The sequence below is a fragment of the Crocuta crocuta genome, unplaced genomic scaffold (genome assembly GCF_008692635.1).
Source record: "Crocuta crocuta isolate KB4526 unplaced genomic scaffold, BGI_CrCroc_1.0 scaffold430, whole genome shotgun sequence".
Lineage (NCBI taxonomy): Eukaryota > Metazoa > Chordata > Mammalia > Carnivora > Hyaenidae > Crocuta > Crocuta crocuta.
The window spans coordinates 3,232,361-3,257,199 of record NW_027527934.1 but is presented as its reverse complement, the minus strand read 5'-3'; the positions used below and the strand labels follow the sequence as shown (position 1 = coordinate 3,257,199).

Below are 24,839 nucleotides of genomic sequence, written 5' to 3'. Positions count from 1 at the left end.
GCCTACCTTATCTGTTAGGATGGCCTAGAAGTGGGCCAGACCCTCAGCAGTAGGAAAAGTTAGCCCAGTGATTCTACCTGCCAAACACATCTGTCCCTAGTAATCCCTACTTTTACATCTACTCCTGACATTCCTTCCTTTTAGGAAAATGATTCTCAACACACAGTCCAGATGTGTGGACCCCTGGGGTCTTCAAGGACAAAACTACCTCTATAATAATATGGATACATTATTTGTCCTTTTGACTGTGCTGCCATTTGCACTGATGATACAAAAGCAATTTGCATTGATGATGCAAAAGCAACCATGGGTAATAAAACTGTTGGCAACTTAGCAGGAATAAGGCACCAAATTGTAGTAGTAGTAGTCATTGGATTACTCCCTGCTGTGCACTCGCATTTTCAATTAAGGACATCCCTAATGAAGCAGTACACATTTTTTGAAGTTTATTTTGAGAGAGAGAGTGTGTGCACACAAGCAGGGGAAGGGCAGAGAAAGAGGGAGAGAGAGAATCCCAAGCAGGCTCCACACTGTCAGCATGGACCCCAGTGTGGGGCTTGAACCCATACACCACTTGTGTAGTTAAAATGTGAGCTGAAGCAACGTTTTAGAATTAAAAGAATTTTTTTTTGAGTAGTACAGACAGCTCCCATACATCACTTAGCCCTCTCCCATTTTTCTCCCATTATTAACATCTTGCATTAGTATAGTATATTTGTTACAACTGATGAGCTAATATCGATACGTTATTATTAATGAAGTCCATAGTTTAATTAAGGTTCACATTCTATGGGTTTTGACAAATGTATAATGACACCTATGTGCCATGATACCATTACAGTATCATACAGAGTAGTTTCACTTCTCTAGAAACCACCTGTGCTCTACCTATTCATCCCTCCCTCCCTCTCCCCAGTTCCTGGCAACCACTGATCTTTTGCCTTAAAACCAGTTTTACTTTTTCCAGGGTTATCAGTTTGGGGCATACCAATATAGCCTTTTCAGATTGGTTTCTCTCACTTAGGGATATGTATTTAAGGTTCCCCGGGTCCTTTTGTGGCTTGATAGCTCGTCTCATTGTATCAGTGAATATTGCATTGTTTGGATGTGCCAGTTTGTTTCTCCATTCACCTATTGAAGGACATCTTGGTTCCTTCCAAGTTTGGGCAATTATGCATAATGCTGCTTACACTTGTGCGCAGCTTTTGTGTGGACATAATTTTTCAGTTCATTTGGGTAAAGCCAAGGAGTACAATGGCTGGATCGCATGGTAAGAGCATGTTTAGTTTTGTAAGAAACTTCCCCACTGTTTTCCAAAGGGGCTGTGCCATGTTGCATTCCTACCAGCAGTGAAGCAGAGCTCCTGTTGCTCTACATCTTTGCCAGCATTAGTTGGTGGTAGTGCTTTGGATTTCAGCCATTCTAATAGCTATCTTGTTTTAATTTGCAATTCCCTAATAAAATAAGATGTTGAGTATCTTTGGGTTTTTTTCTTTCTTAAAAAAATTTTTTTTCATGCTTATTTATTTTCAGAGAGAGAGAGAGAGAGCAAGCATGCATGGGGGAGGGGCAGAGAGAGAGGGAGGAAAGAAGAGAACCCCAAGCAGGCTCCACACTGTCAGCACAGAGCCCGATGCAGGGCTCAATCTCACGAATCGGGAGATCATGACCTTTTTTTTTTTTTCAAATATTTTTTTAATGTTTTGTTTATTTCTGAGAGAGAGAGAGAGGGAGGGAGAGACAGCGTGAGCAGGGGAGGGTCAGAGAGAGAGGGAGACACAGAATCCGAAGACAAGCTCCAGGCTCTGAGCTGTCAGCACAGACCCCGACGCAGGGCTCGAACCCATGAACCGTGAGATCATGACCAAAGCTGCAGTCGGACGCTTAACCGACTGAGCCACCCAGGCGCCCCCGGGAGATCATGACCTGAGCTGAGATCAAGAGTGGGATGCTTAACCAGATCAAGAGTGGGACACTTAACTGACTGAGCCACCCAGGCGCCCCCGGGAGATCATGACCTGAGCTGAGATCAAGAGTGGGATGCTTAACCAGATCAAGAGTGGGACACTTAACTGACTGAGCCACCCAGGCGCCCCCGGGAGATCATGACCTGAGCTGAGATCAAGAGTGGGATGCTTAACCAGATCAAGAGTGGGACACTTAACTGACTGAGCCACCCAGGCGCCCCCGGGAGATCATGACCTGAGCCAAAGTCAGATGCTTAGCTTAACTGACTGAGCCACCCCGGCGCCCCACTTTCTTTCTTTCTTTCTTTCTTTTTTTTTTTTAAAGGAAACATCATTTTACTTGAGGATGTTGGACAGACTATGGGTATTCAAACTGGCATATCTGGCAGATACTTTTTAAAAAATGAAAAGAGTGTGACTGTTCCTTGAAAGAAACAATAGACAGAATTTATTGCCAATGATAAAATTTGAGCTTTCAAGTGAAAATTAAAATTTTAGAAAACTTGTATCTGCCACTGTGAGCTTGGCAGCTTCCCAACATTTAAGAGACTCTGCGTTTGGAAGAGCAGCATAACCCAGTGAACCAGTGTTTTCCAAATGACTAAATGCATGATTTTGTAAAAGGTCCACTCAAAGTATTAGATATACCAGCAATTTTATGTAACAAAGCATAAAAGTTTATTGATCTGATTTCAGATTCCACATCCAACTAACCTTTAAAAAAACTACCAGTTTTAAGTGTAGGGGTGGTATCAAAGGTGGAGACCCACAAGTATCTAAAAAGGTCATTAAAATGATTTTCCTTTTCCAAGTAAGTTATCTATGAGGCCAGATTTCCTTCATACACTTCATTCAACACCAGATCAAATGCAGATATGAGAATCTAGCTGTTTCCAATTAAGGCAGACATTTAAGAGATTTGCATGTAAAGCAATACAGTACTACTAGTGCAATTTTTTTGTGGAAAATATACTTTTTGCATAAAAATTTGATTTCTATAGGGGTACCTGGGTGGTTCATTCGGTTAAGCATCTGATTTCGGCTCAGGTCATGATATCACAGTTTGTGAGTTCCAGCCCCCACATGGGTCTCTCTGTGGTCCTTAGGATGCCTGATTTACATCTTTCTCCCTCTCTCTCATACATAAATAAACATTTTTAAAATGTTACTTATGTAAACATATAATGGGTTNTTCAACACCAGATCAAATGCAGATATGAGAATCTAGCTGTTTCCAATTAAGGCAGACATTTAAGAGATTTGCATGTAAGGCAATACAGTACTACTAGTGCAATTTTTTTGTGGAAAATATACTTTTTACATAAAAATTTGATTTCTATAGGGGTACCTGGGTGGTTCCGTCGGTTAAGCATCTGATTTCGGCTCAGGTCATGATATCACAGTTTGTGAGTTCCAGCCCCCACATGGGTCTCTCTGTGGTCCTTAGGATGCCTGATTTACATCTTTCTCCCTCTCTCTCATACATAAATAAACATTTTTAAAATGTTACTTATGTAAACATATAATGGGTTTATTAATGTTTTTTAAGTGAATCAATACGTATTTTAAACATTTCACAGTGTACATTTCCAACATGGTAAATGTGGAAAAATAAAACCCACATAAATAATAGCTCTTTAGGGTTCTCGATCACGTGCAGCCGGGTGAAAGTGTCCTGAGACCAAAACCATGTGAGAACCGCTATTCTAGGATGCCTTCCAGTGATGCAGTTGGTCAATCCCGGCGCAGAAAATAGGTATTACAGTGCTGGTCAAGCCTCACCTCTCTAGGAACCCTCCCTGACCGATCGATCACACTGTCTACGCACCGCCCCTAGTCTACGTCCCCTCTGCAGTTGATTTCAAACCTCTGGTCCCTTCAATCCCTACTGGAAGAGAGAATAAAGTAACTCGCACCCTCTCCCTATGCCGGGACAGCCCTTTCCAGGTGTGTCCTCAACTCAGAGGTAACATCTCTGGGGAGCAGTCTGACATTTGCACCCGCATCGCTCATGTCTGAGAGCACCGCAGGGACACCACGACCTCGAGACACAGAATGGGCGCGGGAGGAGCCCAGGGAAGTTGCCAGAACTCCGAGACATCTTAAGGTTGAAAGCATCGAGGGGCTTCGGAACGCTTCGGGGGCGAGACAGGCCTGGCGGCTGAAGCGAGGCGTGTCTGGGGCATCCCCGCTCTTCCTCAGTCAGCGGATAAGGCGAGGCCAGCCGAGGGCCCGAGTCGCCGGCACCAGGGGTCCTCGCCCCTCCCTTTGCCGCCAAGCAGGGAGCCGGCGCAGCCGGCCAAAGCGCTCCACGACAGTCCCGGCGCTTTGCGGCCGGCCGCGCGCGTGCTGATGTGTCGGGGAGGCGGGGCCCGGGGAAGTGATCTGTCGGGACGCTCCCTGCTCCCGCGCGGAGGCTGTGGCCGTCTTATTTCCTTGCAGCCATGGCGGTGACTGCCGGCTCCGCGCGGGCCCCGTCGGACTCACGTAGGCTCAGAGGCCTCCCCTGCGGCGCAGAGAGAGGGGTGCTGGTGTCAGAGGGGCGGGGGCGGTGGCACTGTCCTGGGGGACCCCGGAAAGGGGACCTCTGTTAGGAAGGGGCGATTGTACTCCGAGGATTCGGGTTGATAATGACACTCGGGACGCGAGAGGTTCGGGGGCATTGGAGGATCCAGAAGGAGGGGCTGCACTGCAAGGGTGTTCCGAGTACTTAGGAATCTGTGGGTGAACCTGGTGGGCAGAAACCCTAGGGCTGTTAGGGCTATGATTTCTATGATTTGGGGAGGAGCTGATCCTAAAGCACTTCCATCCCCACACCTGCACACACACTTTCTCTGTTGTCTGCAGATAAAGTACAGAAAGACAAGGCTGCACAGACTTCAGGGCTCAGGCAGGGCAGCAGAATGGGGAAACTCTTGGGTTTTGAGTGGACAGATGTTTCCAGCTGGGGGAGGCTGGTGACCCTGCTGAATCGACCAACAGATCCTGCCAGCCTGGCTGTCTTCCGTTTTCTCTTTGGTAAGTCGGGTTTCTGGGAGGGGCCCGTGTGGTGCTGAGTGAGAGAATAACAATCCTCTTTTGTGTTGTTTCTTCCATACTTACTTAGTTATTTGCCTCCCTTTTCCTCAGAGCTGAAGATACTGATATCCAGGAAGAGAACTTTGTGGAGTTTAGGATCAAATCCAGCTTTGTCTCCTCTGATTAGGGTTTGGAGGCCAGAAATGCTTTGATCTGAGGTCGTAGGAAATATAGAGGCAGAGGAACAGAGACCCATTTTGCTAGTGGCATGAAGTTACCCAGTAACTATACTAAGGACTAGACCTCAGAGAAATGGCTAGGTGACAGGGTGGACATTTGGCTGTGACTCCCGAATCCGGAGTGTCCTAACACAGGCCACAACACGAGTGCTTGGAATGGGTTACAGATGTGCTGAGATATCCATCCCCTTAGCCCAGCGATTCTCAACTGGTGGCAGTTTTGCTGTCCAGGGGACCTTTGGCAATGTCTGTAGACATTTTTATTGGTCACAACTTGGGAGAAGAGGAAGTAGTTGGCTACTGGTACTAAGTGTGTACTTAGGATTCAGGGATGCTGTGACCTGTGGTGCACAGGATGGCGCTCCTCCCAGCAAATAATTAACCAGCCTAAACTGTGATTGTCCCGAGGTTGAGAAACCCTGTCTAAACTGGAACTGGCCTCCTGACCCAAGTAGCCACTTCTGTTTGCTTAGTGTGTAAGCCAAGTACTGTGTCCTGGGTGTGCTAGGAAGTGGAAAAGGTTGAGAAGCAGCACCTTAGGACACTTTCTGTGCCTCGTAGGACAGACTTTAAATGATCAAAACCTGAACAGCGTTTATAGCGTTTTGTACGCTTACTTAGTCCTCTTTGTAAGCCTGTGAAAGATGAGCCCCTTTCTCAAATAGGGGATGAGGCATCAGCTGTGAGGGACAGCGGCCACCTGAGAGCACATAACCAGCATCATGCCTAGCACGGAGTCGGCGCTCAGTAATTATTGTTGAATGAATGAATAAGTGGCAGAGCCAGGTTAGGCACAAAGTCTGACCCCAGAGCTGGGTGCATTCCGCTGTATTTCAGTATATTGCACCGCCTCCTTTGCTGAGGCATAACCGCTCCTCCTCGACTACCTTCTCAGGGCTGATGATGGTGTTGGACATTCCCCAGGAGCGGGGGCTCAGCTCCCTGGACCGAAGATACCTGGATGGGCTGGACGTGTGCCGCTTCCCCTTGCTGGATGGCCTGCAGCCACTACCACTTGACTGGATGTATCTTGTCTACACCGTCATGTTTCTGGGTGAGGGAAAGTGTGCGAGAGATGGGAGTGTTACGTGACCTACCTAAAACAAAGAAATACAAAGGATGCTGGTGAATGACCCAAGTCTTGGATTCATTATTTCACTTCTGCTGCGATTCATGATTTCATCTTGCTGACCTGTGTGTCATCTGAGCTGTGACCCCATAAGTCTTTTTTAAAATATTAAAGTAACATCTAATTCTCATTTAGTTTTACCCAATGATAAAATGTCTTATGACTTCTTGATCCCGCCCACAGCCTGTCCTAGGGAAGCTGGGCCTGTGGTGACCCTTTGACCTCTTAATCCTCTCCTCCACAAACCCCAGGGGCGCTGGGCATGATGCTGGGCCTGTGCTACCGGCTAAGCTGCGTGTTGTTCCTGCTGCCATACTGGTATGTGTTTCTCCTGGACAAGACGTCGTGGAATAACCACTCCTATCTGTATGGTTTGCTGGCCTTTCAGCTGACATTCACGGATGCAAACCACTACTGGTATGAGTCTAGGGGCAAGGGGAAAGGGTTGGCTGGGTCAGGATGGTTACCAGTGATGGGGGCCCAGTGAGGTCCTAGAATTTGCCCCAGCAAGCATATTTTCAACCATGCTTTTTGCATGGTTGGTTACAGGGTCACACTTTGATTCGGATGAATTCGGGAGGGGGAAGGATCAGTGAGTTGGGGCACTTGGGATGACAAAAAGCAAAAGGGCTCCGTTCCCAACCCTTCACTCTTTCCATATCTCCCCAGGTGCCTTGATCTATCCATTTCCTGTAATCCTCTTAGAAGAAGAGAAGACTAAAGCCAGACATAGATGTTTTCAGATACCTCAAGGGTGGTCATGTGGAAGAGGGAGCAGACTTTCTCTATGTGAGCCCAGGGGGTCGGAGTTAGAGCCTAGAGTAGCAGTTGCTGTGAGACAGAGTCATATCAGAAGGAGAGGGCCCACCAGGCTGCTCAGCAGTGCTGTCCTTGGAGGAGGCAACCCTCCCCACCTCTGGCTTAGGTGACCCATCTTCCAGGGGAGGCGGCGAAGGGATTTGGAGACAGGGCGGCCGGGTGGATGACCTCAAGGGATTTGGAGACAGGGCGGCCGGGTGGATGACCTCAAGGGATCCTCCCCATTAAGCGAAAGCAAATATGAAACATCAGGAAGATGGGTATAGGGGGAAAGAATCTCAAGTATTGAGTTTGTTAGTGATTTATCAGCCATTAATTTTTATTTGTTAATATACGGACACCCACTTGGTAAACCTTTAAATCCATTCAAAATAGCCAGCTCCGATCATATAAAAAAAAATTAAGAGGGAGTTTTGACAGAATACTCTTGAAAAGTTTCATTTTTATAATTTTTACACAACTCGAAAAAATTCCTGTCCCTTCCTGAGGGATTTTTCCTCGTTACAATGCCATGAGGTCCATAGTGCTGTTCTATTTATAGATGAGGAAACTAAAGCAGAGGGAAGTAAAGGATTGGTCTGAGGTCACCCACCAGGCTAAGAGGCACAAGTGAGAATCCAGGTCTCCTTAACTACAGACTGCAGTGCAAGAGTAAACCGCAAGAGTAGACCGCCAGAGTAAACTGCCCCTTTCCCATCTTCGCTGCTCATTCATTGTCTCGAAAACCCGCTTTGCCTCTGCCTCCCTAGAATACATCTAGTCTTAGTATCTCAGGTACCGCACCCAAGGCAGGCTGTTAGCAGGTACCCTCCAGCCCTAGACCCTGGCATCTAGGTCTACGAAATGTCAGTTTCTCTTGGATTTTGGAATTTTTTTTTTCTTAAATGCAGTATATATTTACATATACCTTTAGCTCTTCAAACACTCTTCTCAAATTGGTACTTTTTCAAATTGAGTCATGTTCTAGCACTGTGGTCCTTTCCCTGATTTGTTCCAACAGGACAAACTAATTTACTAACTGACTAATGGTAAACACTGACCTCTTTGTTGTTATAACTCACTAGTAACATTTCTGTTATGACTTACTCACTGTTAAATTCGCTCATATAATTCTAAAGAGCCTCAGAATAGCCTGGAGGACCCTAGAGGATATGGGGAGGCATCCTGGGCTAGATAGGTTATCACATTTAGAAAGAAAGGTGGAAATGTGCTGGACTAAGAAGCTCTCCTTACTCCTTGCTTCCTTGGGGTAGGTCTGTGGACGGCCTGCTGAATGCCCGTAAGCGGAATGCCCATGTGCCCCTTTGGAACTATGCTGTGCTGCGGGGCCAGGTACGGGACTGGAGGACAGAGGGAGGTGCTCTTTGATAGTCACGGTCAGCGTGGCCAGCCTGCTGCCAGACCGCACTGTACTCTGCCTCCCTCCGTCTGCCCTTGTTTCCTTTTGCTGGAAAGCTAGCCTGCCTCTCCTGTTGTTTTAGTCCCCTCGTCTATGGGTTCTCTCCCCTTGTCATGGAAAGAATAGAGCTTCATCCCTGCTAGATTAACATCCTCACGAGAGAGATATGCTTTGTGACTTTCTTTGGTACCTAATACTGTGCCTGGCATCGGTGGAATGTCAGTAAATACTTGCTGGATGAGTGAATATCGCAGATGAATGAATGGATCTAATCTTCCTTAGGCCCCCGAATTCAGATCAGAACTTGTGTTACTGCCAGTCGTCTGTAGAAAACAAGGTTCTTTTTTTTGTTTGAACGTTCGTTTTGCATTTTGTGTTTGCAGATCTTCATTGTGTACTTCATTGCGGGTGTGAAAAAGCTGGACGCAGACTGGGTTGAAGGCTATTCCATGGAGTACCTGTCCCGGCACTGGCTCTTCAGTCCCTTCAAGTGAGTGGCAGTCAGGCCAGAGTTTTCTTGGAGGCACAGGTACACAGTGGGTGACTCCCCTCCCCCAGGTCTACAGTAATGCTTTGCCTGAATTTGCCACATGCTCTCGTCTGGCCACTCATCTTCCCATTGAGCTGAAGGCAGAGTCAGTGATACCACAAGATCTAGGCCTACTGGCCCCTGGGAGACCTATGATATGGGCAGGAACAAAGGGAAAAAACTAAACGAAGAGGAAAGTCAGAATGAAGTGACTTGGTGACTGAGTCCACGCTCCTGGCAGCTGCCATGGGTGGGGCCTTGTGCTGCCGCCTGGACTCCTCAGCCAGTGTCCGTAGATGGACAGTCAGCGTCCCTGCCCTGACAAAGTCACTGTTGCCAACTCCTTAGAAAACACAGGTTTGCCTCTCTTGATTTCTCCTTTCCTCCTGTTTTTTCTTGCCTTGTGTTTTGCTTTGTTTTCTCTCTTCTCTGTTCTTTCTCGGTTCCAAAAGTTTGATTTTATTATATTAGGCATTAACCTTTTACTTATACTTTTTATTTCTTGAGTTTATTTATTTATTTTGAGAGAGAGAGTGAGCGCACACACAGGAGGGGCAGAAAGAGACGAAGGGAGAGAAAAATCCCAGATAGGCTGTGCACTTTCAATGTGGAACACAATGCAGGACTTGAACTCACAAACTGTGGGATCATGACCTGAGCTGAAATCAAAAGTTGGATGATTTAATCCACTGAGCCACCCAGGTGCCCTAGTCAGGCATTCACCTTTCGATCACACTTTTCTTTCCCTCCCTCCCTCCCTCCCTCCCTCCCTTCCTTTCTTTCTTCACCTTTTAAAATTTCTTCTTCCTTCCTTCCTTTTTAAATGTTTATTTTCTGACTGAGAGAATGAACTAGGGAGGAGGGGCAGAGAGAAGGAGACAGAGAATCAGAAGCAGGCTCTGCACTAGAGCTCTATGTAGGGGTAGGGCTGGAACCATGAACCACAAGACCATGACCTGAGCCAAAGTCAGACTTTTTTTTTAATTTAAAAAAATTTTTAATGTTTATTTTTGATAGAGACAGAACATGAGCAGGGGAGGGGCAGAGAGAGAGAGGGAGACACAGAATCTGAAGCAGGCTCCAGGCTCTGAGTTGTCAGGACAGCTCAATGTGGGGCTTCAACCCACGACCTGGGATCATGACCTGAGCTGAAGTCGGACACTTAACCAACTGAGCCACCCAGGTGCCCCAGCAAAGTTGGGCTCTTAACCAAGTGAGACAGGCGCCCTAGTGTCTTCTCATTTATAAATTCCATGAAGAGTCTACTCCCAGGGCTCCTGGGTGGCGCGGTCAGTTAAGCATCGGACTTGGGCTCGTATCATGATCTCACAGTTCATAGGTTCAAGCCCCGTGTCAAGCTCTGTGCTGACAGCTCAGAGCCTGGACCCTGCTTTGGATTCTGTGTCTCCCTCTCTCTGCCCCTCCCCTACTCATTCTCTCTTTATCTCTTTCTCCCTCCCTCCTCGCCTCCCTCCCTCCCTCTTTCTCTCTCAAAAATAAACATTAAAAAGAAAGAACTTACTCCCCAAAATACACTCACTTCTCAATCAAATTTGCTTTGTGAAATCTGCCCTTATTACATGGGGCGTGTTGAGAAAAATCGAACACCTAAAGTGTGTGGAAATGGATAGGGTTGGAAACTCTACCGTAGGGTGTTTGTGCAGAGTTCTACCCGCCTGCTGCGGTACATCCTTTGGCAAGGACAGGGTGGCGGAGGTGCATTTGCTGTGATTGTGTTGTGAATGCTGGGTTCTCTGATAGGCTGGTGCCTGACCTTTGTCCCTGGTGTCTACAGGCTAGTACTGTCCGAGGAGATGACTAGCCTGCTAGTGGTGCACTGGTGTGGACTGCTCCTCGACCTCTCAGCTGGCTTCCTGCTCTTCTTTGATGCCTCAAGGTCCATTGGCCTCCTTTTTGTGTCCTACTTCCACTGCATGAATTCCCAGCTTTTCAGCATCGGTCAGTACCTGTGGCCTGGTAGGAGATGGGAAGCCACCGGTTTGCGGGAAGGGACTAGCTGGACACGTTGTTTGGGAGTGGGAGGTGGTGATGGGAAGTGGAGTTAAACTGAGCCAGATGTAGTCCCTGGAAAATGGCGGTAAGCAGGAGGAGAGGACTGGGGCCTCTGGGCTCAGCTAGTGTGTTGTGTAGGAAGGAATCTCAGGGAAGTAAGAACCCTCTAGTTAAGAACTTCTTTCATCACAAGTGGAATTCCTGGAAGAGGCTTCCTAAAGGACGGTGGTGAGGGGATCGCCCACGTTCCCTGCAACCAAACTCCTGCAAAGCTTATTTTCTCCCTGCATTCCTAGGTATGTTCCCGTACGTCATGCTCGCCAGCAGCCCTCTCTTCTGCTCCCCTGAGTGGCCCCGGAAGCTAGTATCTCACTTCCCCGAAAGGCTGCAAGAACTGCTGCCCCTCAAGGCCGCCCCTCAGCCCAGTGTGTCCTGTGTGTATAAGAGGAACCGAGCCAAAAGTGGCCAGAAGCCAGGGCTGCGCCATCAGCTGGGTGCCGCCTTCACCCTGCTCTACCTCCTGGAGCAGCTCTTCCTGCCCTATTCTCATTTCCTCACCCAGGTAGGTGTGGGCTGGGGCTTGGGTTGGGAAGTGGTGGAGGTCACAGCGTTAGGGAAGTGTGGAGCTGGGCGGTTTCAGAATGGGGTTAGGATGAGTCCTGTTGGACTGATCGCCTCCGCCCTGCTTTTTCAGGGCTATAACAACTGGACGAATGGGCTGTATGGCTACTCCTGGGACATGATGGTACACTCACGCTCCCACCAGCATGTGAAGATCACCTACCGTGATGGCCGCACTGGCGAGCTGGGCTACCTTAACCCTGGGGTGAGGTGTCTGATGCGAACAACTTACTGCTCTGCAGAGCTCCCTTGAGCATGGGGTCTGATTTGGTCCTAAATGTAAATATAAAATAAACTCGAGTCCACTCTGCCCACTCTGTCCCCAGGAGCCAGAATGACCCTTCTTTAGTGTAAGTTCAAATAGGGCAGTGTCATTCATGTCCTTTGAATTGAAATGAGATGTAGGAAAGGTAAGTGTAACAAGCCCAGCATTAAAAAATTCTTTCCCAGAGACACGTTCAGGATTTTTTTTTCCTGGTCAAAACAGGCACCAGACAGGGCTCTCTTAGTGCCCTTGGCAGTGCATGACCTATCTGGGAGGCTGATAATGATGAGGTGGGACTAACGTGGGGATTTGGGGCAGGTATTCACACAGAGCCGGCGATGGAAGGATCACGCAGACATGCTGAAGCAATACGCTACTTGCCTGAGCCGACTGCTTCCCAAGTACAATGTCACTGAGCCCCAGATCTACTTTGATATTTGGGTCTCCATCAATGACCGCTTCCAGCAGAGGTGGGCAAGGGGAACAGAGAAGGGGGAAAAATGAAGTCCCACTCCTCTTGCCAAGATGAATAGTCCATGCTCCCCAGTGGTGTCTTGCTTGAAAGGCTATCTGTCCTCTGGTGCATGTCCCTGTTGACGTGGTTGTGGGCATAGCTGATTGCTTCCAGCAGGGGGCACCATCAACCAGAAGAAAAGGTAACTGACCTGGATTTTTTTTTTTTGCTTTGTTTTGTTTTCTTTTTGTTTTAGAGGCTGGTAACACAATTCTCCTCAGGTGGCCACTAACCCCCATTCTTCCCAGTGCTCCAGAATCTCTTTCTGCTTCTCTCTCTGCCCTAGACTGGCAATAATATGCAGACATAAGCCATTTCTTCTAATTGGCAAACTCGTTCCCTCTATCTGGAAACAGTGATGAAGGAACAGAATCAGACATTCTGGTGGATGGGTGCTGTGGTCTCTTTAGAACATGGTTTTCTTCCCTAAGGATTTTTGACCCTCGTGTGGACATCGTGCAGGCCGCCTGGTCCCCCTTCCAGCGTACACCTTGGCTGCAGCCACTGCTAATGGACCTGTCTCCCTGGAGGACCAAGTTACAGGAAATCAAGAGCAGCCTGGACAACCACACTGAGGTGGTTTTCATTGCAGATTTCCCTGGTATGGAGGAAAGCAAAGAACCCCTGCTGGTTTTCCTGTGGCTTCGTTGGCCGGGGACACTGCATGTGATGGAGAGGGGAGGGACATTGCTGACGGGCGGAATGCTCTTGAGACCCGAAGGATGGTAGTGGTAAAGGGAATGATTTCACCTTCCACGGGGTGAGCTGGGGAACTTTGTTGCCCCTGGCAGGGCTGCACCTGGAGAATTTTGTGAGTGAAGACCTGGGCAACACTAGCATTCAGCTGCTGCAGGGGGAGGTGATTGTGGAGCTGGTGGCAGAACAAAAGAATCAGACTCTGCAGGAGGGAGAAAAAATGCAGGTATTTTGCTGGAATTAACAATGGCAGAGAAGTTTAGATGAGCGGAATTAATATACTATAGATGCCGAAGTGGGGGCTCAAAAAGCAGGGGTCCCCAGGGCTGTGAAGAGCCTCATCCAAGATCCTAGAAGTCAGTTCCTTTGGACTCCAAAACACAATGAGAAGACAGATGCCTAGGTCGGAGGGGGAGGAAGGGTGCTGGATTGGGGTGGGGAGTGGAGGAAGCCCATAGGCCACCTGGGAAAGGTCAGAGAGTGAAATATGTCCATGTCCCTTGTCAGTTGCCTGCTGGTGAGTACCATAAGGTGTATACGACGTCACCCAGTCCTTCCTGCTACATGTACATCTATGTCAACACTACAGAGCTTGCACTGGAACAAGACCTGGCATATCTGCAAGAACTAAAGGAGAAGGTAGAGAATGGAACTGGTGAGTATATGAAGAGTTGGGCTAAGAAAGCACCTGGTTACAAGTCAAAGTTATGAATGAGGCTCTAGCCATTAAAGAGTGAACTTGAAGTTTCTGGCTGGTGAAAGGAGAATTCTGAAAGAATGATCTCAGTGATTCCTCTTCTTGCCATCTTCTGGGCAGAAATGGGGCCTCTACCTCCAGAACTGCAACCTCTGCTGGAAGGGGAAGTGAAAGGGGGCCCTGAGCCAACACCTCTGGTTCAGACTTTTCTTAGACGCCAGCGAAGGCTCCAAGAGCTTGAACGCCGGAGAAATACCCCTTTCCATGAGCGGCTCTTCCGCTTCTTGCTACGGAAGCTCTATATCTTTCGCCGCAGGTGAGTTATACTGACAACATGGTCATTGCCATCAGATGTTTACAAGTTGGGTAACTTTTCTCTGGTGAAGGTAACGGGAGGGACTATCCCGAGAAAGGACAATCTAGTAGTAAATCTTTTTCCCTCTCCATTCTTCTCTCCCTGATGTAATGGAAGCCTAAATGATCTGTGTCTGATGGCCTGCTGTCTTGTCTTGCCTCAGCTCACCACCAGCCTCCCTGTGGGTTATTCCGGCCTCACTCTGGAATCCTTTACTGGACCATATAAGGAGTAGTGTGCGCTTCTAGCTGGGATGGGTGGGTCACTGGGGGGAGAGAAGGTGGGACCAGGTGGCCACAAGGGGTTCAGCAGGAATTCCTATGTAGAAACAGGAGTTTGGACTGGGTGGTCTTTTCCCTCTTTTTCAGCTTCCTGATGACTTGTATCTCACTTCGAAATCTGGTATTAGGCCGCCCTTCCCTGGAACAGCTGGCCCAAGAGGTGACTTATGCAAACTTGCGACCCTTTGAGCCAGCTGGAGAGTCAAGTCATTCAAACACAGATTCTTCGAATTCTAATCCTCCTGAGCCAAATTCTGACCCTGTGCACTCAGAGTTCTGAGGGGGGGCAGATGGTGGGTACAGATGTGGGAACAGCCAGTCATAGGACCACCAACCTATGCATTGGAAATGTGAAGAAACTGATATTTTATATATTTTTCTTCATAGTTCTTTTAAATTTGGAGAGGATATCTTAGAGGAGCCAAGAAAGTAAAGCAAGGATAAGACTTATCAATTCCAGGTTGAGGGGCTAGGAGGGGTTTAAAAGCATTCTAGGATCAAGGGCTAAGAGTCAAGTTTATAGTGACCAGGTCCTTGGGGGAAAGAGATGTATGTGCCATGATAACAGTAATGCTGAACTATTCTCAAGTGCTTGTTATATGCTAGGTACTGTGTGAAACATGGTGCCTTCATTGTTGCATTTAGCTCTTAGTGACCATTAGCTCCCTATTTTACAGCTGGAGAAAGTAAGGCTCAGAGATAATATAATTTCAAAGACAACCCTCAAAAGAGACACTGATGGTTTGAATCTCCTCTGCTCAACTTCAGGTCCTATACCCTGACTCTTGTAATTCGCAGAATCACAGACAATAATTATGAAATAGTGTTAGCTTAAAACTTGTCTTGTTAATTACAGGTAAGATTAGTATGGTGATCAGGTTCTAAATGCAGAGTAATTTTCTCTTCCCTACTGTTGTGGTTCCTTCATTGTTCCTATTATAGCCAGTCAAGTTTTTCAGTACCAGCTATGAGAATAGGTAGGACCAAGTTAAATAAGGAAATTTAGATGATTGGCACGAGCTATCTCATAATAGGTTTACTATTTAGCATTATTCTAGCCTTTTGTGAGCAGAAAGCGACGTAAAGAGAATTAACCAAACTGTGAGATTAGGGCATGTTTGCGGTTATTTTGTAGGCTTCAAAGTACAGGCTAAGTCAGGTGGCACCTCAGTTCCTTGAAAACTCAAAAGCTTGGCATTGGGCTTGGAAATAAGAATGCATAGAGAAAAAGGAAAATAAAAATGCCCCTGCTCTGGGTGCTCATGGTTTCACAGCAAAGACTGTCATGGCAGTATATTGGCAGTCCCAGTAACTTTGATAAAGGATTGCATCCCTGTTTCAGGCTTTGTTTCCATGCCCCACCCCACCACACTTCCTTGGACAGTGGTTTCCGGGGGTCTTTCCTAGGCAGTTGCCTTCTCACTGTACACACTTAGGATGATGATGTCCTCTCCACTGGCTTCCGGGGATGCTGCTGCTTAAATTTCTTTCCTGTGCCCTTGATTTATATATCTAACAAGCTCCATCTGGATAGCCCACAAATCTTTCAAACTCTCCTTTTTTTTAAAAATGTTTTATTTATTTCTAGGAGAGAGAGAGAGACAGCGTGAGCAGGGGAGGGTCAGAGAGAGAGTCACAGACTGAAACAGGCTCCAGGCTCTGAGCTGGCAGTCAGCATAGAGCCCGACGCGGGGCTCGAACCCACGAACTGCGAGATCACGACCTAAGCGAAAGTCGGACGCTTAACCGACTAAGCCACCCAGGCGCCCCTCTTTCAAACTCTCCTAAACAACTTATACTCACCCCTAACTCAGACCTCCTCCTGTATCAGTGAATGGCAACTGCATTTTTATTACCAAGCCACCTGAATCCTCAGTCTGGATTCTTGCTTTTTTCTCACATTTCAAGTCATCAATTCTACCTCTTCGATCTATTCATCTCTACTACCTCTGTGTTCTAGTTGGAGATAGACCAGAGCAGATACAGTTGTGCAGGTTGGGCCTGAATAAGGGCATCCGACTGAGGTCAGGTGGGACCTCTCCTCTAAGGCATGTAACTGCCACAGGGTATCTTGATCACTTTGTTAAGAAGTGTGGGGAAACACTGGTTTTCAGTAGTCTTGCAGATCTCAGTGACACGATGTACCTTAGCGCAATGTCCTTTTTAAATTCAGCTATCTTCTCTTCCCTGGCAAACGCCCCACCCCCTGCCCATTGTGTGGTAAGAATTCTATTTGGGGAAGGGACTCAACAGTAGCTGTAATATAGGCAAGGATGCTACTGTCCCCCCAAACTGTTCTACTTCATTCTACTCCCAACTTTTGGCTTTGTCCCTAACCAAGTTGTTCCTTTGTAACTTTGTACAAATCCAGTACAGATTTCCTATTAACCTACACATCTGACCTTTCCTCCCACACCATATTCATGCTTTGACTTTCAACCATTTACAATCACCATCACCCCATTTTGCATCTTTGCTTCTACTTTACTCCCTGGGCTGGTTACTATTTCTTCATCTTCATTTTTTAGTAACTTTCTCCCATGTTAGGTAGAGGCAAATACTGAACCTAGCCTTAACTTCTCTAGTGTTATCCCACAAGCCTATAAGCATCCAGCGTATCCCTGTGCCCCTTATTTGGCCAGCATGGTTACTGGTCTTGACAGCAGTGCACTGGCATCTAAGCTTTTTGACTTTCAACAATGCTAGGACTGAACCTTGCCTCCCCTCCCAATTATATTTAAGCCTCTAAATAGGTGCAGTCAGGCATACTTTGGGTTTCACATTTATAGGTCAAGAAGTTGAACCACCATGATTGCATACATGCTGAGTGTAAACCTGTGCCAAGTGGCTCTGGTCTCTACTCTTAGCTCCTAGTGAAAAGGGATGCTTGGAGTTCTGTTGCAAAGCTCTGCAAACTGCCACAAATTTGAAATAAGGGTCTTAGAAATTTGTAATAGTTTCACTGTAATTCTATACTCAACTTTTCACTTTAGTGCACTTATTCTAGCTGGCCCCTCGCTGCTCAAATTCTGCCTACTGTGCCACATAGTGAACCTGTAACTTGCAGCCCTTAACACTGGTTTATAATAAAGGGACTAATACTTCAGGCCTAATAAACTCAAACCCCCCCAAATTGGAAAGATGAGAAGTAATGGGCTTAAATTCTCAAGACTAAAATGTTACCATCCCCCTTTGTTTTTCTATGTCCTTGATCTTGGACAATTTAAAAATGTTACCACAGTTGAGTGGCTCCTACACATTAAGGACATACAGATTTTGGCCACTGCATCAGCCAAAAAAAGGCAATGCTAGACAGGTGAGATCTTGGGAGGTTTTTTCTTAGTGCTAGGACTAGATTTACAAACCTATTAAAAAGCCTGCAGTCCTGGATGAAGGGGTTTGAGGGGATTTCCCTGAACCATGGGAAGGATTACAATTATTCAGGGATAAGGAGTATGTTCTCAGGTCATATTCAAACCAAAGAATAATGGACACAATTAAGGTAGAACCTAGCATTTTATTTAGATCTTCATTAAACTGTTGGAATTGAGAACCAGACATACGTAATAAACCTCCAAAAATAGATCCTGAAAGGCACTTTCTGCTTAGGGCAAGCAGTCATGGAATAAGCATGTAAACAAGCTGGCTTCTCTGTACCACACCAGCCAAGTCAGCTTTCTCCATGGCCAGCCGCACCAGCTCTGCCCTCCCTTCTGTTAACACCAGCCAGACCCCCTGTAGGTCTAACCCAAGGTTTTTCTGTAGGACACCTTGGCCTACCTGGGAATGCTGGAAACATGTTGTTAAAGGAATCATGGTGTTGAGGAAAAAAAAAAAAAAATCTTTTAAAAGCTGCCATCTGAGGTGATGGCTTCTCTGTACTTACGCCATACCCCAGAATACAATAAATAAGCAATTAGAAAATGTTCAAGTATGAAGGGATTTCCTCCTCCCCGCCAAAAGCACTGCTCTCTGAAGGAAGCTGGTTTCTCTGTAGCTACACCAGCTGTTCAGAAAGCTCATTGGACCTGGTTTTGAAAATAAAACAAAGTTAAAACCCTGGGAGGAATTATTGTGCAGTGTGGATTACTCAGTCTTTCTTATAAAGAAAAAAAAAAGTTATCTGGTACCAAAGTGTGCAACCTACAGACCCTCAGGTACTGCCCTGTGACTTCTCTGTATGACATCACAAGGGTGCCAAGTGCCTGTTTTTCTAGAGCTAGGAGTTGGTGGTTTGGCTAGTGCTGAAACCATGCATAGGATTGGTTTACTAAATAAAAACCTTATTACGTACGTCCTCCAAAAGACAGCTGAAAAGTGGAGAGATTTTGATTTGGTGCTATTTAAGAGATGGCAATTAAGAGCATAAGCACCAGGGAGATGGTTTAATGGTAACTGCCTTTTTTTTTTTTTTTTTTAATGTCAGGCTAGAGCTCCAACTGGAACTTGCGTTACATGCAAGAATGATTGGATAGGGAACACTCCCTGACAAAGAGCTACATAATTAGAAATGGATCAAGTTATAGGGAAGATAAGGGAAGGCTTCACATTCTTAATAGAGCTCAAGACATTACAAATTCATGCTGACAGGGCTATGGCATTGCCAGACAGAGGCTATAATGGAACTACAAGTACTTTACGTGCACATTACAGGACATTTTCAGCATTTGGTGGGAAAGTCAATGCAATTAGGATTTTAGAAGGTTGGGTGATAGGGCACAAAGGTTCAATTTCAAAGCATTATTTACTACAGTGTTGTTGGTTTGTTTCTAGGCAGTTACATGGATCACCTATGCTCACTAAATTCATTATAATGGTGAACAAAACACCTAGGGACAGAATAGCAAGCCCGACTTACAGTCCCCCACACAAGCTAAAATTCATGTCATTGACTAGAGTGACTGCAACTGATCAGGAGCTGAAAGAGGACAGGAAAATTTAGGAAGAAGGGCCCTTTCCCTCAGAGCTTGAAGGCTTCTCTGTAGCCTACGCCAACAAGTCTGGGGAAAAAAGGCTAACACTTTCAATACTTAAGCTTTTTGGGCACTTCCCATGGGAAGCTGTCCCTACCAAAGTGGCCATAGGCTGCAGTCCTCTGATAAATTGGCTTCTTCAGATCCAGATCCCTGGAATATACAAGTCCGTAACTTAATATGTAGCATTCAATAAAAAATAAAGCAAAACAATCAGCAAGACTCATTTTCAAGAGTTCTGGCAAATGAGTTCAGTTCTCTGGGGCTTGCTAGGAAAAAAGTTTGTGGCAGAAGTGTTTGTTACTTCCCTGGTGTCCAAACTCCTCGCACAGTCCTTATTAGTAACTACAGTTCTTGTTTTTCCATCCTTGGCTCAACAAATATGAAAATTTGTCATTATTCTGATAAATTCCAAGTGTCAAAAAGCTCATCTGAGATCACAGCATACTTACCAAGGTCCCACGCCCAAGCCCTGTTTATTTTCTTTATAGCAGCCTTGAATATCCCCACTTATCTGTACTAATTTCTTTTAAGTAAAACAGACATCCTTAGACAACATGAGCACAAAGCCCAAAAATGCAAAAGACTTTTCTAGGATGGTTAATCTAAGCCATGGAACACTGTAATTTTAGATTTTTCTTAATATAAGCCTTTACTAAAGGCAATTTAGAAGATAACACCAACAGTTCAAGGAATTAAAAGGTTTCCCCACTTTGGAGTCTTCATTCACACCCACCTTCACCTTCTCGGATTTAAACAGACCTCAAATAAATATATATATATATATATATACACACACACACCCACACCCTCATTTTTCACTAACAATAGGCTTTACCATCTTTACCTGACAATGACCCCAGGGCGGAGGTCAAAATTCTTCTTCACAATCTCTAATAGCTCTCTCTCACTCTTCTGAGAGGTGCCATAATGGAAAATGGAGATAGACAATGGATGAGAAACTCCAATAGCATAAGAGACCTAAAAAGATTCAAATGTCATAAAAAAGTCAGTGATTGAGACCCACACATTTGTGCAAATACAGCGGTATTTAAAAAACACAAATAACTGCACTATAAGCCCTCCCACTAGCATGCCTTCTAATCACTCCAATTATTTAAGAAAGTATATACCTGCACAAGAACCCTTCTGCACAGACCTCCTTTAACAAGGGATTTTGCCACCCAACGAGCAGCATAAGCAGCTGAACGGTCCACCTTGGTATAATCCTTTCCTGAAAAGGCACCTCCTCCATGAGCTCCCCAACCGCCATAGGTGTCCACAATGATCTTCCGGCCAGTCAAACCAGCATCCCCCTGCAATTAAGGGATATAAGTCACTTTATGCCTAATCCTTTCCAATAAATGGTTCTAGATCAAGTTTGTTTTAAGTACCTACTCTGGATTACTCAACTAAAATCCTCAAGATTCACATGTAGACTTAATTAACAAAAATTAGAAAAAAGGTGGCAGTAGCCAAATTTGCAAGTAACCATTACAGAAAATCCAAAAAAGTAAATGGAATTGATACTGCAAGACCTTACCTGAGGCCCACCAATAACAAATCTACCACTTGGCTGTAGATGATAGATTGTATCCTCATCAAGATATTTTGCAGGTACAACAGCTTTGATAACTTTCTCCTTTAGGGCATCCCTCATCTCATCAAGACAAACTTCTTCATCATGCTGAACAGATATAACAATTGTGTGGACTCTGATGGGAAGCACAGCACCTCGATCTTGCATGTACTGCACAGTCACCTTAAAGGCAAAGCAGATTACCAGAACATCAGTTTATTAGATAGAATGGAGAACCAAGGCAAAGCTAAGTTACAATACAACAAAAGATAAACACTAGTCTTTAGTTAGCTTTATGCCAATGCAGTATGTGCAATCTAGCTTTATGATCATCACTTACTTGAGTTTTAGAATCTGGGCGTAACCAAGGCAAAGTGCCATTGCGGCGTAGTTCAGCCAGTTTGGCATTGAGCTTGTGTGCTAAGACAATAGTTAAAGGCATACATTCCTCAGTTTCATCAGTGGCATAACCAAACATCAAACCCTAAAAAAGGAAAAAGTCAATGTGATCAATCCAAGCTTTACAATGTCATGTTAGAAGAGATACAAATAGAGGCTACCAAACTACCTGGTCTCCTGCACCAATATCTTCCTCATTCCGATCAAGATGAACACCTTGAGCAATATCTGGTGACTGTTGCTCCAAGGCTACCAGCACATTACAAGTCTTGTAGTCGAACCCTACAAACAAAACAATGTCTTAAGAAGGAAAAAAAATAAAGCTATAGTGATACCTATGCCTTCTATTTACAAGAATTACCTAGAATTTTAAATAGTGCTAAAGAAATCTAATATAGATACCTCCCCCTTTTGAAAGTTAGTGTTTCATCACTTCAAAAAGAGACCTATGCTAGTGCTTGTTTTCACTAACCGAAAGAAATCTGAAGAATTTCTGCTTTTACAGAAAAAGCTGCTACTGTACTCATGTAAGTCTATTGTAAAAGTGAAGCCTTGCTTTCTTCCATCATTTAGGCTTTTAAGTTCCATACAAAAATTCTATTTTTGGACAGTAGGATAAACCTACATACCCAAAACTTAGTACTTTTAAAGACCAGAATAGGGCTGGAACAAAAGGGATAGTAAAGTTGTACAACTGGAATTAAAAGTTAGCAGGAACATTCTAAAAGAGCTAGAGGGGCGCCTAGATGACTCAGCTGGTTGAACACTCAACTTGATTTCTACCCCCCCATCCTCCCCCGCTCTCATGTAGGATCAAGCCCCAGAGTCAGACTTTGCACTGAGAGCAAGGAGTCTGCTTGGGATTCTCTCTCCCCCTCCTGTTGGCATGCACTCAGTGTCTCTCTCAAAATAATAAACTTTAAAGTAAAAGAGCTAGAGAGAGTTGAAAATATCTAGAAAAATGAGCTTAGAAAAGCCAACTCTTTAAAACACACCTTTGGAAGAATCATCATATCCAATGTGTTTAATGGTTTCACGAACCACTTTCTGGTAATCAACAGCAGCTCTGGACGTAATCTCCCCAGCAAGAAGGATCATTCCAGTTTTAGCAACAGTTTCTAGTAGAAAAGAAATTCACAATCAAATGCCACTCTTAAAAAGTAATTTTCACGAGACTACCTTTTCATCAGTTGATAAGCAGTGTTTAGAACCTACCACAAGCCACTTTGGCATCAGGGTCCTGCTGAAGGTGGGCATCCAGGACAGCATCGCTGATCTGGTCACAAATCTTATCTGGGAAAAAAATATTTCTGGGTCAATTTATCTCATTGCCAATAAACAATCTCATTGTCATTTCCTTATAAATACAGCTGTAAAGATCTTTGGGAGAGGTTTCTTTCAAAAACTGTGGTGAAACCTACAGAACATAAGAATTACCAACTTAACCATTTTCAAGCATACAATTCAGTGGCATTCAAAGTACGGAGATCTTAACTGCTGCCTGAACACAGCACTGCTTTACCAGAAACCTTTTGCCTGAAGAATCAACGCTGGATATAATACTACATGTTACTTGAAAACTTGATACCATAGTCTTAATATAGCTGCACCACAAGCTCACCAATTCAGATTAGCCAGCAGAACACCCAGCACGTTTAATATATTTAAATTCATTGTGATACATTCACTTTACACCTTAGGACTCAAGCTCATCTCTAAAGTATTAGACATTTTGAAAAATTAGGTTCCCAGGCGAAACCATTTCCACTGTTAAACAGAACAGACACATAACTAAAGTTAATCAAATTCAAGAGTTTATCCTCAAATCCAAAAGCAAAGCTGGGAAACATTTTTGATTCTGCCAAGAGTAGTCCAGGAATAGGAACTGAATGGACTGGGAAATATCCAATGTGTTCTGAATCCTTGTTTCTTCCCTCACTATACTGCCATTTATTAAAAATTGGGAGAACAGACATCCTTCTCCCAGAGAGATCACTCTCCTGAATTTTCTATAATCATCTAGAGACAGCAAAATGCATACATATTGCAGTCAACTCGGAAGCTCCAGACTTAATTTACAAACTGCTATAAAAGCCTGTGACTTAACTGATTAAATTAATAAAACGTGGGCCAAATACTTGCGAAATTCTCAAGACTGAGGGAAGGTGGGCAACCCACGCCAGAACACCTGACCTTTGCTCATCAGGATCTTGGGGTTTGTCCTCTCCTATACCACGAGGCTGCTTGTGAGATTTCATCACAGGCCCGGTAGGCTTACTAGAGAGAAAAGGATCTTTAAAAGCCGTTAGACTAGATTACCAGGTCACTGTGGTCATCCTACAGAAAGGTAGGGCCAGGAGAGCAAAAGACTGATCTTTACTAGCCTGGGATTGAAAGTTCCTTGAAATAGCTTCACTCGTTCACGTGTAAATTGATCTCCATAATGGCGGACAAGTGGACAAAGCCCAGAGGAGGAGATGTTCGGGAAAACCCTGCCTAACGGTAAAGCCCCAGACTTTAAAGAGAAATCCAAACGAAAGGCAGCTTCCACTGAATTCAGGCTTCCAATCCTTTTCAAACCTGGTCCAAATAAGGCAGGCCTTCCCCAACCGGCGCTATATTTAGTTGGACGCTGTCACCTTGACGGCAAGGCCATATACTGCAGGAGAGCATGTCCGTACTCTCCTGTGTACCGTCACGACCCAAGGCAAGGAATGGGCAGGCTCGGCAGACGCCCCGAGGCGCGGGCCCCCGCTCCGCACGCCCGACGGCTCCCCCTCGCCCGGATGCCACATGCGGCAAACACGTGGTTGCGGCTGCAATGCGGGGCGCGCGCTCCCGAGGGCCGGCCGCGAGCACTCGGGGCCGGTCGCCCACTCGAGGTCTTTCAGACGGCGGGGCGGAGATGAGGATATAGTGCCCTCCCCGGGTAGAGCACAGCTGTCCCGGCCCCCGCCCTTCTCGTTTTCTAGAATCTTCCGCATGCCGAGGCGCGCGGCCGGATGGGAAGGGAGGGGAGGAGAGGAGAGGACAGAGGAGGAAGGGGGAGGGNCCGCCGGCCGGGCCCGGCCGCCCGGGCCCGGCCCTGCCCACGCCCCGCCCCTCACTTCCCTCCAGGGCCCGTCACCTCACCTGAGTGGCCTTCCCCCACAGACTCTGAGGTGAAGAGGAACGTGCCCTCCTCGATGAACGCCTCGTGAAAGCCGTTGAGCTGCCCGTTCATGGTGGTGCTCGTAGCGGTGAGTGTTAAGCGGCGTGGAGGAAAAAGGGAGCGGCAAGGCGGCGGCTGCGAAAGGTGCACAAGACGTGGACGGCGCTCTAGGAGGCTCGGGCGGGCGGCGCGGAG

At 46.0% G+C, this 24,839-nt stretch overlaps 2 protein-coding genes across 3 annotated transcripts; one reads left to right on the top strand and one right to left on the bottom strand.

Annotated features, from left to right (window-relative positions):
- The first annotated feature begins 4,339 nt into the window (after nucleotides 1-4,339).
- Nucleotides 4,340-16,411, top strand: GGCX (gamma-glutamyl carboxylase). Of its 2 annotated transcripts, XM_077751922.1 has the most exons (15): nucleotides 4,340-4,454; nucleotides 4,815-4,985; nucleotides 6,120-6,278; nucleotides 6,605-6,770; nucleotides 8,426-8,504; nucleotides 8,955-9,061; nucleotides 10,896-11,059; nucleotides 11,410-11,675; nucleotides 11,808-11,939; nucleotides 12,318-12,469; nucleotides 12,945-13,114; nucleotides 13,305-13,435; nucleotides 13,717-13,864; nucleotides 14,027-14,222; nucleotides 14,630-16,411. In XM_077751922.1, the coding sequence occupies exons 1-15, from the start codon at nucleotides 4,412-4,414 to the stop codon at nucleotides 14,820-14,822; spliced, it is 2,277 nt and encodes a 758-aa protein (XP_077608048.1). In that variant the 5' UTR covers nucleotides 4,340-4,411; the 3' UTR covers nucleotides 14,823-16,411. The 2 variants fall into 2 exon arrangements, with proteins under 2 accessions (XP_077608048.1, XP_077608049.1); XM_077751923.1 differs by lacking the exon at nucleotides 4,340-4,454 and having other exon boundaries at nucleotides 4,897-4,985; nucleotides 6,149-6,278.
- A 1,628-nt stretch (nucleotides 16,412-18,039) lies between these two features.
- Nucleotides 18,040-24,831, bottom strand: MAT2A (methionine adenosyltransferase 2A). The gene is made up of 9 exons (XM_077751924.1): nucleotides 24,626-24,831; nucleotides 22,709-22,786; nucleotides 22,489-22,611; nucleotides 21,663-21,775; nucleotides 21,435-21,578; nucleotides 21,059-21,277; nucleotides 20,649-20,831; nucleotides 20,363-20,496; nucleotides 18,040-19,668 (listed from the first exon to the last, which is right to left on the bottom strand). Exons 1-9 carry the CDS (start codon nucleotides 24,714-24,716, stop codon nucleotides 19,566-19,568), a joined length of 1,188 nt encoding a protein of 395 aa, XP_077608050.1. The 5' UTR covers nucleotides 24,717-24,831; the 3' UTR covers nucleotides 18,040-19,565.
- Nucleotides 24,832-24,839: the final 8 nt, after the last annotated feature.